The sequence below is a fragment of the Girardinichthys multiradiatus genome, chromosome 20 (assembly GCF_021462225.1).
Source record: "Girardinichthys multiradiatus isolate DD_20200921_A chromosome 20, DD_fGirMul_XY1, whole genome shotgun sequence".
NCBI classification, from domain to species: domain Eukaryota; kingdom Metazoa; phylum Chordata; class Actinopteri; order Cyprinodontiformes; family Goodeidae; genus Girardinichthys; species Girardinichthys multiradiatus.
In genome coordinates this window covers 6,856,708-6,870,939 of record NC_061812.1, presented here as the reverse complement: position 1 = coordinate 6,870,939, position 14,232 = coordinate 6,856,708, and the positions used below count along the sequence as shown (strand labels likewise).

Here is a 14,232-nt window from a genome sequence, read left to right as displayed (position 1 = left end):
CTGCAGGGTAGGCTAAAAGGGAGAAACAATTTTTCATAGTTTAGGGAGTTTGCACACATAGAGCAAGCTAAATGCACTAAACAGGAACAGAATGACTCACAGAGGTTTTTCACCCAAGAGACTTCCCAAGAGCTTCTTGTTCAACTTAGGCTCAAAACTTTCTGCTCTTGATAATTTTGTGTCATGTTTTACTTTAGTTTACTGTTAATTATACCTAATAGAAAACTACAATGTTTCTGTTGAACTATACCCTTTTGCAAATTTAACAATACATTACAGACCAAAAGTTTGGACACACCTTCTCATTCAAAGAGTTGTCTTATTTTCATGACTATGAATATTGCAGCTTCACACTGAAGCCATCAAAACTATGATTGAACACATGTGGAATTATATACTGAACAAAAAATTGTGAAACAACTGAAAATATGTCTTATATTTTAGGTTCTTGAAAGTAACCACCTTTTGCTTTGATTACTGCTCCGCACACTCTTGGCATTCTGTTGATGAGCTTCAAGAGGTGGTCACCTGAAAGGGTTTTCATTTCACAGGTGTGCCCTGTCAGGTTTAATAAGTGGGATTTCAAGCCTTATAAATGGGGTTGGGACCATCAGTTGTGTTGTGCAGGAGGTGGATACAGTACACAGCTGATAGTCTACTGAATAGACTGTTAGAATTTGTATTATAGCAAGAAAAAAGCAGCTAAGTAAAGAAAATCGAGTGGCCATCATTACTTTAAGAAATAAAGGTCAGTCAGTCCGAACAATTAGGAAAACTTTGAAAGTGTCCACAAGTACAGTCGCAAAAACCTTCAAGCGCTACAAAGAAACTGGCTTGCATGAGGACCGCCCCAGGAAAGGAAGACCAAGAGTCACCTCTGCTGCGGACGATAAGTTCATCCGAGTCACCAGCCTCAGAAATCGCAGGTTAACAGCAGCTCAGATTAGAGAACAGGTCAATGCCACACAGAGTTCTAGCAGCAGACGCATCTCTAGAACAACTGTTAAGAGGAGACTGTGTGAATCAAGCCTTCTTGGTAAAATAGCTGCTAGGAACCCACTGCTGAGGACAGGCAACAAGCAGAAGAGACTTGTTTGGGCTAAAGAACACAAGGAATGGACATTAGACCAGTGGAAATGTGTGCTTTGGTCTGATGAGTCCAAGTTTGAGATCTTTGGTTCCAACCACCGTGTCTTTGTGTGGTGCAGAAGAGGTGAACGGATGGACTCTACATGCCTGGTTCCCACCGTGAAGCATGGAGGAGGAGGTGTGATGGTGTGGGGGTGCTTTGCTGGTGACACTGTTGGGGATTTATTCAAAATTGAAGGCATACTGAACCAGCATGGCTACCACAGCATCTTGCAGCGGCATGCTGCTCCATCTGGTTTGCGTTTAGTTGGACCATCATTTATTTTTCAACAGGACAATGACCCCAAAACACACCTCCAGGCTGTGTAAGGGCTGTTTGACCAAGAAGGAGAGTGATGGGTTGCTGCGCCAGATGACCTGGCCTCCACAGTCACTGGACCTGAACCCAATCGAGATGGTTTGGGGTGAGCTGGACCGCAGAGTGAAGGCAAAAGGGCCAACAAGTGCTAGGCATCTCTGGGAACTCCTTCAAGACTGTTGGAAAACCATTTCAGGTGACTACCTCTTGAAGCTCATCAACAGAATGCCAAGAGTGTGCGGAGCAGTAATCAAAGCAAAAGGTGGTTACTTTGAAGAACCTAGAATATAAGACATATTTTCAGTTGTTTCACACTTTTTTGTTCAGTATATAATTCCACATGTGTTAATTCATAGTTTTGATGCCTTCAGTGTGAAGCTACAATTTTCATAGTCATGAAAATAAAGACAACTCTTTGAATGAGAAGGTGTGTCCAACCTTTTGGTCTGTACTGTATGTTTAAAGACATAAAGAGAGATAACTTAATGTTATCAGATAGAGGGAGAAAGCCAACTCTATTGATACAATGAAGACAAAGAAACACCATGGTTAATTACAAGGAAGAGAGAGTTAAAATGTTATTGTTAAAATATACGTCTGCTTCTGAGGTGTGATATACAGCCGTGTTTCAGAAAATTCAAGTTTATTTGGCTGAAGGAGATCATTGAAAGAGGAAATAATTCCAGTTTGTTTATGGATATTTCACATTTAAGTTCTTTCTTTTTTTGAAATAACTTTCTTATTTTAAGTAGTAACAGGCCCTGTAAATTGATGAAAGTAAAATGACTTGTCAATTCTGAAAACATATTATATTTAGTGGCTGGACCTTCTTTAAATAGTTTCCAAACTGTTGATTTTAAATAATAAGTATTTTTGTTGAATATATAACAACATGTTTTATTATTTAAAGTCTGTTTGTATTGCATCATAAATCTTTGTATCTAATAAGCTGACAAGTAATTTCTCTTACTTTGCTATCCATTATATAATTATAAATTATGAAGCATTTTTATTTAGTTATTTTAATCTGTGTGAGGACTTCATTGTGATTTAAAAAAAAACGTTATACTCTTTCAACTTGTTAAATAACAATGATTCTGATTTTGTGATCTGTAAACAGCTTTTATCCTGTCAACATTTAAATCATGACATACTTTTTTCCCTGTTCTGTTTCTACCTTACAAGGTTCTCCAAAACCCCCAGTTTTAAAATTGAATATTTCTTACTTGCATCCCTCATGTGTAAGATACTTATATTTCAGCTCGTAATTCTTGTAACATTTTGTGAAATTCATACATTTTTTGGCTTGGGATTGTCCCTGTTTGCCCTTTATGAGTCAATAATAATTTTTCAGAACTTCCTTAACAAACCAGTGCTAAATAATTAAGTTTGACCTGTTTTAGCCCGTAAAGTGTCTGCAAATTGTTTCCTGAAAAAAAACCTAACAAATTTATTGCTCATATTTCACTTTTCTCCTTACTCATATTCCAGCGGCGTACATCAAAGTTTACCTCCTAGAGAACGGGATCTGTGTGGCCAAGAAAAAGACCAAAGCAGTGAGGAAGTCTCTGGATCCTCTCTACAATCAGGTCCTGGTCTTTTCTGAAAGCCCACAGGGGAAAGTGGTGCAGGTAAGAAACAACAGTAAGGCACAAAAGCCAAAGATGAATGAATAATTAAATGTGACAAAGAAACGTATAGAATTGGAAATATCTCATTCCTGAATGAAAACATTGAAATTCTGACGATGGGAAATTTTTTTTTCCAGTTGAACTTCAACATTACATTATTTTGTTTTGTTCATTTTTAGCAGAACTACCAGATTAATAAAAAAAAAAAAATCTAAGATGCCAACAGGTATGACTCTTCTTTGTGTCAGCATGCTGATACTTAGTAGGTAACTCTTGACTGGAAATAAATCTTAGCTATAAACAGTGTTTAGATTTGCAGAAACTGTTTAAGATATTCTGGGAAAATAGATAAAGAAAAATTACCTAAAGAATTTCAGAATAACATTCTCACAAAGACTACATTTCTTGCATTTATCTAAAATATATTTTAATCCAAAAACATACACCTCAGTGATTACTGTCTCTACTCAAAATCTTTCAATCAGAAATACTTTTATTCTTGGTTAAAGTATCTCCAGTGGTCTTCTGATAATTAAATAAAAATACCACAAACATAGCTGTCTTCTACATATTTACAGAGCAAGAAAACCTAGAAATATTGAGTAATGATGAACCATACACTCACCGGCCACTTTATTAGGTACAACTGTCCAACTGCTCGTTAACGCAAATTTCTAATCAGCCAATCACATGGCAGCAACTTAATGCATTTAGGCATGTAGACATGGTCAAGACGATCTGCTGCAGTTCAAACGAGCATCAGAATGGGGAAGAAACGTGATTTAAGTGACTTTGAACGTGGCATGGTTGTTGGTGCCAGATGGGCTAGTCTGAGTATTTCAGAAACACGACCAAAAAAATCTCCATCACATGTAACATCTGAATTGGACACCTTAGACAGAACCCATGCATTCATGGCGAGAACATGCAAACTCCATGCAGAAAGACTCCTGGCCGGGAGTCAAACCCATGACCTTTTTGCGGCAAGGCAACAGTGCTAACCACTGCGCCACCATGCTGCCAATAAATAAATCATAAAATATGTCATTTAAAAATACAGTATTTTAATTGGCCGTGCATCCCACTCTTCCAACTGTTCTCCTTAAACATAAAGGTGTACAACATTCCTGTCAATGAATGGGCAGGGACTATGCTGCCTGTGTAAAGGGTTCAGGATGCGTGAAGGACACACAGAGAGAAACTAAAGTAAGAATCTGACTTTTTCAAAAATAATCTGTTATGAGGAACCGCAGACTCTGTGTGATGATTTTTTTCTTCCTTTCATGTCTTAGAGCTTCAACAGATTAAAAAAAATCACAAAAGACGAGTTCAGACACAGGCGGATTATTTCTGCATTTCAGGTTTTCTTACTTTGCTCATTTTTATCCACAGTATTAATCTTTTCTTGCCATTCTTTTTTTCCACTGTCATTGTTATGTCTTATTTTTATCCAACGCAGTGCATGTTGTCCGGTAACATTCTTTCTTTTTCTTATTCCATAATCCATTTAATTTCATGTTTCATCATGTCTCCATGCTGGTTAAGTGCCTATTCATACAAATACGACATGAACATGGGTTTTACCCTGAGTGTTTGTGTCAGGCTTGCTCAGTCACAAGCCGAGGGAATCAGTGATGTGTTGGGTGGAGAGGCCTGCAGCTCTTCCTCCAGCTGCTCTCCTACTCCTGTCACTGGATAATTAGCCGCTAAACGCCTCCCTCTTAATTATCTCCTGTCTGTGCCACTGTCCTCTGAGTTTCATCAAACTCATTCACACTGGATAATGAAAATCGCTGAAATCAGCAGCACTTCTCAATTTGTCATTTCCCAATTTAGCAAATCGCAGAACTGCTTAAGACTACATGGAAAATCCATTTAAAAAGCTGCTTTAATTGCCTCTGTGACAGAATCACTTTTAGTCGTCAGTTCTGATAAAGCACATTGCGTAACAAACAAAGATGCTGTAATTTTTGCATTTAGTAAAATGGTTCAAACACGTGAGCACATTTTGAAAGTTTAGAATGTTTTCTTATGCTTACTAAAATAAATTCCAGGAACAGTCCTCTCCATAGGATTTGTCAGAAAATACAAATTCTTATAAAACTGCAACCTTTCCATCACAAGGATTTAGGTCTGAACCGTAAGTAAAAACATGTGGTTCTGCATCTTATGGTTTCTATTTCACACTATTTCACACTGTTAAAACTGTGGTTAAAATAAAAGAATTAAACAACAAAACATTCTCCAACTTTTAGGAACAAGAGAACCATTTCTTACAGTTTTGGACCCCAAGTCTCAATGGAAATTATCTGTAGACACTTGGTATTCTGTGATGCAGGGAGACACAGGACCTGCACATAAGAAGACATATGCGTTGATGGATATTGATTATTTTGTCCACTGCCTGACAAGAACTGTAGCTCTCTGAGTTGAGCACCGATGTTATCAGGATGTCAGGGGAAAAAGGGGACCGAATGCCCGAATAAACACGGTTCAGGTTGCCTTGTAATAAAAAAGAAATGTTCTGGGGCTAGACGTATACACCAGCATAGATCTACTGTTTGGTCTAAGGCAGGTTATTTGAGAAATTGTAACTGTATTTCAGAAATCTTTATTTTCTGGAAAAACATATTATTTATCTCAACAAAAGACATAACAAATTTGTATCAAATTTAAACTTTTCCAAATTTTTTTGTTGATCACATTTTTCAAAAGACATGTTGAGCACAGGTGGACATCTCCTGATCAGGCCAGCCATGCTCATCACATAAAAAACAGAATACATCTTTTCATGTCATAAGCTAGTGAATTTATTTCCTGTATAGCTTTCTTTCTAATCCCAGCAGTTTGGAATCGTTGATTTAGTTTTTCATGACTGTTAAACTACATTAAAATAATTTGATGTAGCAGGACAACATCCAGCAACTTTTTCTCTTACCTCATCTTCAGGTGATTGTTTGGGGGAACTATGGACGAATGGACCGCAAAAGCTTCATGGGCGTAGCTCGAATTCTGTTGGAGGAGCTTGACCTCAGCACGATGGTGATTGGCTGGTACAAGTTGTTCCCTAGCTCCTCAATGGTGGATCCAACAATGGCGCCACTCATCCGCCACTCATCTCAAATGTCGCTGGAGAGCACCATTGGACCATGTTGTGAGAGATCCTAAGACTCATGAAAAAACTGTAAAGTTTTATGTTTTTGCTCAGATTCTATTGCTAAACTGAGTCTGAAGACATGTTTTTTTAAAACCCTGTAGCTCTGCACCCAGGTCAGCCAGACAGTACTTCACCTGGACCAGGAACATGATAGGATTCACTCTCAAAAGGAATTTTACAAGTCTATCCACACTCGGGAATAATTGCAATTGAAAAGTTATTGTGCTAACCAGCTGGTTATCCTGCATTCATTTGAAATGTATAAGAATTTTGAAACCGTATCAGATTGTTTCCTGTGACTCATAGGAACCACATTTCTTTTGTTGTTGTAACCAACCATCCCTCAGACTCAAAGGGAAATTTCACTCTCTTCAGATCTCTTTGATGGAAAAAAAGAAAAACCTCCTTAATGAGGATACTTCAAAGCAGAGCTTGGCTGCCGACATTGATTACATCCTATTGGGACACTGCAGGCTCAGTTTTGCTTCAGCTTCCCGCCTTCTTTGCAGCCTACATTCAACCCTCATTCCCAGGGCTGCTTGTTGTCTTTCTAAATCCTTATTAGTGACTGGATGACTCCTGAGTAAAATCTGACTATTCACCCTACTGATCTAAAAGTCAGTCCACATCAACTGTTTGAGAACCTAGCTCCTATCAATAGATATTTATGCAACAGGACTAAATTATGTGTTGCATTTAACCAAGAAATGATGGATTCAATCATGCAAAATAAGCTGTTTTTTTTTTTCTTTTTGCGTATTTCACATTAGCAGATTGTTCAACTCCTTGGCTAACACTTTAAATATGTGAGTGATCTAGGCATGGCTGACAGCTGTTGTAGCCTCTGGAAGGATCCAGATCTTAACCTAAAGTTAGGAATCATGAGCACACAGTTTGTTAGAGCCTCGTCTCATAGCATTTAGCTGCAATTAACTGGTTCACCTGTGGACCTAAGGTATAGGGCTTAATTGTTCTCAATCCCCAATGCAAAGTACTAATGTTTGCTAATTCCACTGGTAAATAACTCACATCAATTGAAGTGCTTTCAGTCAGTTAAGTTGATGTTGTGTTGGTTATAAACAGAAATATACATCCTTTCTAGTAACAAAAAAGTGACTTTTTGAATATAGTTTTAGTCTAATTAGAGTTTCAATGCCTGTGCAGTCAAAGATAATTACAACAAAGAAATATTCTGAGTCTTTTCTGTGAATTGTGAATTCTTGTGTAAAAAACAATTATAAAAGTCCTCCGGATTATTTCCTGGTGCAAAAACTGAAAATTGCAGTTACGAACAATCTTACACCTAAATTAAGTAACCTTTTATGCATGCAATCTATTCTATTAGATTATGATTTTACTGTAAAGTAGCTAATGTTAAAAGCATGACATTAGCACAATTAAATCTTGTTGAGGCCTAATGTACCCAGTATGAAACAGCTAGGTATAAACTGCGTCTAAAACAGTGTTTGGTCTTTTTTTTTTTTTTTTTCTTTGGTTTTGGTCGGTTCATTTTCAACTTCCTTGTGCAGGTCACACTGAATGCAGTGGTCAGTATTACTGAGTTGTATTACTATAAAAAAAGGGAAAAGTTAAATCTTGGTAGCTGTAAAGAGCCAACAGTTACCTGTGTACCCTGGTGCAGTTGTAGCATGCTCCTTAACCAGATTTCTAACATTCCTCTCTTCTTTTTTAAGCTTTGGTGAATAACAGTTTCTGTTGTGCCAATTTTGCAACCAGCACGTGTCTTCTTCCACTTCCTCAGTTACCTTTTGGCATGTGCCATTGTGAGGGGACAGCAGAAATATCCACTTGCACCATCTAACAGCAGCATTCAGGCTGTGCAGAGAAGCGTCCCTTTCATTCTAAATTAAAGCCCTGATCCCCTGAAAGCCAAGCCACCTGGTGATTAGCCATGCTTCGACTGAAAACTGGAGGGAGGAAGAGAGGAAGGAAAAGGAGAGTGAGAAAGAGAGCATGAAATGTTCTTTGCACCATCCAAACAAAGGATCTGTCTGGAATGACGTCATGTTTTACAGACTTCAAAAGAGAACAGAGAAATAGGATGAACTTAAAAGGAACACAATGTGCACACTGTAGAGACATTTTATTACAGAGCAAAAATCATTTATTTGGGCACTTTAAGAACCTAATGTCTTTTTCTATGTAAATATTACCACTGTTTGTGTCTTTTGGTGTGAGCCAAAGTAAATCTGTCTTGATTAATGTTAAAACACAATGGAAGGAGGCAAAGATATCCTATCCTGAGACTGTTGCATTAGTTGGTAGCATCTGCATGACAAGGTTAAAAACGTCTTCTACTTAGCACAAAACCTGATAACATTTAGCATGAGCTATAAATTACACAGAGGGGTCAGAAAGAGAACCAAAATAAAAGCATTGGTTTGAATTGAGGAACATTTCTATGTAGCATTTTGATTCAGTTTCTTAATATGTTTTGATTTCAGCTGGTTCTTTTTAAAAAGACAGAAGAAAGATAAAGTTTCACATCGAGAGATTTACTTTTTTGTTAGCTAGAGACAACATTTCTGATTAAAACCAGTCCGGTTCCTGTATTCATGCTCTAATACAAATAATTTTTTTAAGACTTGGCAAAAGTTGCCTCTGCTTTGTCAGTAGCATTGTTACACGGATATTGAAGCAGTTTTCAAGCAAATCCGTTGCATTCTGTAAAGCAATAAAATATCCAGATTTTTTGGTATTCACACACAATACAAACCTACAAAACTAATGATTTTCATCAGTTTATTAATTGTGTTTGACAACCCAATTTAGATGGGAGGTATATGCTTTGCATGTATGTATGTTTAAACACATTTGACACGCACTTTGTAATAAAGAAAATCCCAACTAGACACTTTTGTTGAGATTAATTACCTACTTATCAGTGTTTAAATTCCCTATAGAGAGGCTACATACCTTTTGTACATTCACAAATTTTGTGTAAATGTATAAATAGCTGAAGCTAGGAGAGTCATCCTTTGCCCAGGAATCATTGTCAGCTCTGATTTGTCAATTCTTTTAAGTTAAATATTGCCTGGTTCATACAGCAGGATTTTTATTTCAATTTTTGACCCCATCTTCCACCTTCTGACATGCCCTGATCATCGTGATGACTGTTAAGATAATCCTATGAGATATTCCTGCTATGCGTGGTGTGTTAAGAGTGATGTAATCTGCTACTCTGAACTTACGTTTGATCTCGAGAGGTTTTGCGAGATTTCCCGTCTGACATGTTCGCGAGTGAAATCTGTTTGTTTTGTATTGTGCTGGCTGTGTGGCTGTGCACAATGCACTGTAGGACCAAATCGGTTGTATCTACAATTTTTTTTCGGAATGTGTGGGGTCTCTCAGGTTTTGAAAATCAACCGACAATTTTTAAATCTTGCCGTGTGAATCAGGCATTGGGCTCGGCCCAAAGTTCCATATCAGCTCTGAAGAAACTGAAGGATTTGAGGTCAAAAGCACACCGGGCTGAACTCGCTGCAAGACAAATCCTGTACTCGACAGTAGAGTTTTGTAGAAAAGAGATGGAGTTTTAAAGACAATAAGCAGATAATGGCTCTGCTTGAAAAGTGAAAGGTGCTGTGTTCAGCTATAATTATGAATTTGTCTGGAAGTACTAGTGACAGAGGGGAAGGCAAACATCAAAAGAAAAGAAAGTTGTCATGAAACATCCAGAGAGCAGCTGTGGAAGGAACTCTGTTTCCAGATCTCCAGCTTTTTTTCAGCTCAGTCAGGGGACGTATGATGGATATCTTGTATCGGTGTACAACTGTTACACCAAACTAAATTCTAACCACAGCAAAGTGCTAGGCTCATCAAGCTTTGCACTGGTCTGCACTTTCACTTTGCTCACTATAGGGCAAAACTGTTGAGGCATGTACAACACAAATGATTGTTTTCAGAGTACTGTGCTACGATTGCAGTGTCTGATTTGAAAGCCCCTTAAGTGTGCCCTCAAATTGGATAAAGACCCTGCTGCAGTGCAGAAAAATACACTGCTCCAGTGTAGAAATCCACAACATGAATGGTCTTTGCAGGGTCTTGGCAAGTTTCCCAGGACTCTCCATTATAAGTGATTTAGCTTGAAAATTTGTCAGCAGCTTTGAGCATACAAACCCCCCCAGAACGAGGTCATTGTGGTTTCTTGTTATAGTGTTGGCAGCTATTATTACATTTTTAAGATCAGACAACCAGATATGCTGGTAGCATAATCCATGTGCATTTTTTTTTTCTTGCAATATATTTCAAGGAGAGAATCAACTGGTGTAAAATTCTGAGCTGAACTGTCAGACTCCATTTTGTTGGATGCAGGATCGTTTTAGACAACGAGATTTACATTTAGTAGCGTGTTAATAAAATATTCTTAACAATTAGAATAACCAATGGCTGAAAAAAACCATTACATTACTATTTTCAAACTTCAGGTTATGTTAGTAAAGCTGTATGAATATCATATAAACATATTTATATCTACATGAAATAACTTCTAACTATGACCCAGGGAATGTGTTTACTTTTTGTGCCAAAATTATAATTTATTTGTGAGAACTAAAAACCCAAGTGATCAACATTGGGAAAGGAACTTCTACCTGACTTTAAATTTAGAAAGGAAGTCAGATTTTATTCCTATTAGTTCAACAATATGTCTACACTCAATAAGAGGTGTCCTGTACCCCACTTAAATGCCACATTGTATAAGTCTGTAGATTTAGCCAAGATAAACCCTAATGAGAGTTACACTTGTAAAGTTACTGCCTGTCCATGTCACTTACACAATAACATGCATTAATTTGGCATTAAATAAAAGAAGTTGGCAAATTTACTTGATTGCAATACCCTAGTAGCTAATCTAAAATTCCCTCTGATGGCATGTATCATGTGGCATGTATGCGGTAAGTAGCTTTTCTAAGGAGGAAATTCGCTGAAATGTTTCTGTGCTAATGATAGGAAGGAAACAAAGTGTACATTGCCACCACTGACAGAATCAAAGCCACTTGTTAGAAATGATTGTATACTTTTGTTTGTCGAAAGCTGCTTTGTCTGCAACTTTAGGGTTATTTCAGATGTTTTGTTACTTTAAAGTCTAATAAATGAGTAATGTTATAGTTCTCACCAAAACTTGTAGGTTTATGGTTTCCCTATGATTCTGTCTGTCACTTGAATGTTAAAATGTATACTTTTATGAATTGTAATGTAAGTAGAGGCCTTTAAACACATGATACACATTATGTCCGGCCTAAGGACAAGGAATGGTCATGTTATTGTATCCAAACATTGCAAAAACAACAACCACAACAACAAAAAAACGGTTTAACGGTGTCACCCTTTCAACCCATTACCAGCTGTTCTGAAACTATGGAGGTATTTATTTTCTGTGTGTGTTTCAAACAAATTTTTCAGACTTATATTTCCACCTCCTTGGTTTGGGCCGATATGAACTGCTGATTTTTTTTTTTTATATCTTTGAAATCTATGTTTTGAGTCAATCAAGTAAAGATAAACACTGGAATGTTGCCATTTAATAAGAATTTTAGTGCACTTTTGCTGATTTCTTTTGAACTTCTTTAAGGTTGCATTTCTGTAAAACACAGTAGTTCTTCCAGTGATTAAAACACACTATTTTATGTGGATAGTTCAATATTTTAAGAAATCTACAATTTCTCCGCCTTTCCAGTTAAGATCACATTATCATTTGGCTTGATAATTTTTTATATTAGCATTTTTGTTGCAACACACATGACTACATTAATACAACCAATATCAGTTTATTAGTTAAACAAGAGTGTTTACAGATATTCAGTTAAATAATTAATTAGGTCATAATATCATGAACTTCGATAATGACAAATAGGCAACTATTCTAACTGGTTCAATCAACTATTCTTTCTCTTCACTTTTTAAATAATAATTTAAATCAAATATACTGTTTGAATAACAATGTCTGGCCTGCTATAAATGTGTACTAAAATTTCAGCTTTCTATTTCTCTGGAAGAATTGGGAAACTATTTTAAGGCTGTAACCTTTAGTTTTACTTCATCATTTACATGCTGTAACTAAAACACTCAGGTGGATTGGTTCAGATGATGTTTTGATCTGTTTAGGACACTCACTGGAAATTTGCCTGTTTTAGCAGAAAAAGCACCTAAAAGGATTGGCTTTAAAGTCCAATAGACACTGCTCAGAAAAATGCTTTTCTTACTGAGTGACAAAATATTTTGGACGTTTTTTTTATCTGTTTTTAAATTGATAGCATGTCATTTTGAAAGAACATAACGTTGAAGGAGTGGGAGGATGTAAGGGTTGATACAACACCTTCGTGGCTGTTACAAAACATTAGCTGGTGGATCCCAGTAGCATAAGATTTCCTCTTCTCTGCTGTGGTGCAGACACAGCAGTTATTAAACTACACCCCCTCCATTCAAGATACCCTCTGTCTTCCCTAAACAATATACATAAAAATGTTCCTTCACATCCCATCGGACGCATCCTCCCATCTGATGTGTCCCACATTAACACGAGTGAAAACATGTTCAGGCTGTGTGACACCAGTGAGAATCAAAGTGCAATCATCTTTCATCTCAGAGTTCTGGTGTTAGTCATATTTTGCCAGGCTTACACCGGTGAGCCCCCCAAAAACATCCAAATGTCCCCTATTGCTGTTACGATACAAAGCCATATTATTTTCATTCACAGCCTTCTGTTTTCCTCTGTCATGAGCATTTACCCAGGGATAGTTTGCCAAGTCTGTGATTCTGTTTTAAGTCTCACCTTCACTGGTCTAAACTGTCTGTAGATTTTTGCCTGTTAACTACTGAATATCTTCACTTGGAAAAAAAATCATCTTTTTACATTTGAGCAAAATAAGATGTCTATTTCCTTTTTTTTAGCTTGACTTGATCAGCATCAACAAATGTTAGCATAAACCTGGTGTTATCCGAGCCCTAAGCAGCAGAAGCATGTGTGCATTGCTTTTATTTGTTGCTCATGTTTGAACAACTTGAATACTTATTTGTTATCAGGGGAGTAAAACAAGGATGTACCTTTTAGTTTTATTCACTGCATTTAGATTCAGGCTATATTTGCAGATTATTTGAGAAACTATTCTGTTGTTGAGTAAATGCACAATCTGGTGTACTGTTATTCTATTCCAGCTGTCAATAAAATGATTTAAAGCCATCATTTTCTGCTGTACATTGTGCTGAATGCTTATATAATGTACCATTCAACAGAGCTTATTTTCTCCTAAGGTAACTATTTTCAGAAATGTAATTCTGGGGTGTCAAAACTTCAGCATGCTGGTGTATCTCTTTTCCACTCATTCCATCAGTGCCTCTCCCTCTCTCCCTCTGGTTTTGTGGCAGATGTTTGGACTCCCTGGTGGCCAAACCGATCAGCTTGTATTAAAGTCTCTCTCTTTCTCTCTTGACACGCACACACAGAGCAGCAGCGTGACAAGAACGCTAGGTCACACTATAGGCACGCAAACACACACAGGCAAAGAGCTTGACTTGAATGAACATGCGCAGACAGAGGACACGCTCACAACGTATGTTCAAGTGCAAGCGTGACTTGCATACACAAAAGACGGAAAGATAAATTCACTCAGAGAAATTGGACTAAGCAGCAGGAGGCCCACTAATGGAGCAAAGGCAAATTGAGACATAAATCATTTCCTCCACAGGAGAAATTATGTCTCCAAACAATACTGTATACCCCTGTTATAATCTGACTCCACATAGGAAGGAGCTGTGCTTTGACTTAAATGCTCCTCTGCCTCACTCTATCATAGCCTGCTTCATCAGTGCATTGCTTTCTTGTACCCTGTTGTGATTTGAGGATATAAATTCAGATAAAAAAGCTTTGTTTAATGTAAGGCAAGAGGGGATTTGAGCATATTTGACCTATTTCCCTGCCAAGTATTTTAAAACTAAATTCCTCGTTAGCCTAGTACAATGTCCCCTTATTCATCCTT

General features: G+C 37.3%; 1 protein-coding gene across 1 annotated transcript in view; it reads left to right on the top strand.

Moving 5' to 3' along the window:
- The window catches only part of rims4 (regulating synaptic membrane exocytosis 4), a 55,739-nt gene extending 42,303 nt beyond the window's left edge, over positions 1-13,436 (top strand). Inside the window, exons 5-6 of the mRNA XM_047347790.1 lie at positions 2,939-3,078; positions 6,028-13,436. Of these exons, the coding sequence (XP_047203746.1) occupies positions 2,939-3,078; positions 6,028-6,246 (359 nt within the window). The 3' untranslated portion in view covers positions 6,247-13,436. The remainder of the gene's footprint in view (positions 1-2,938; positions 3,079-6,027) is intronic.
- Positions 13,437-14,232: the final 796 nt, after the last annotated feature.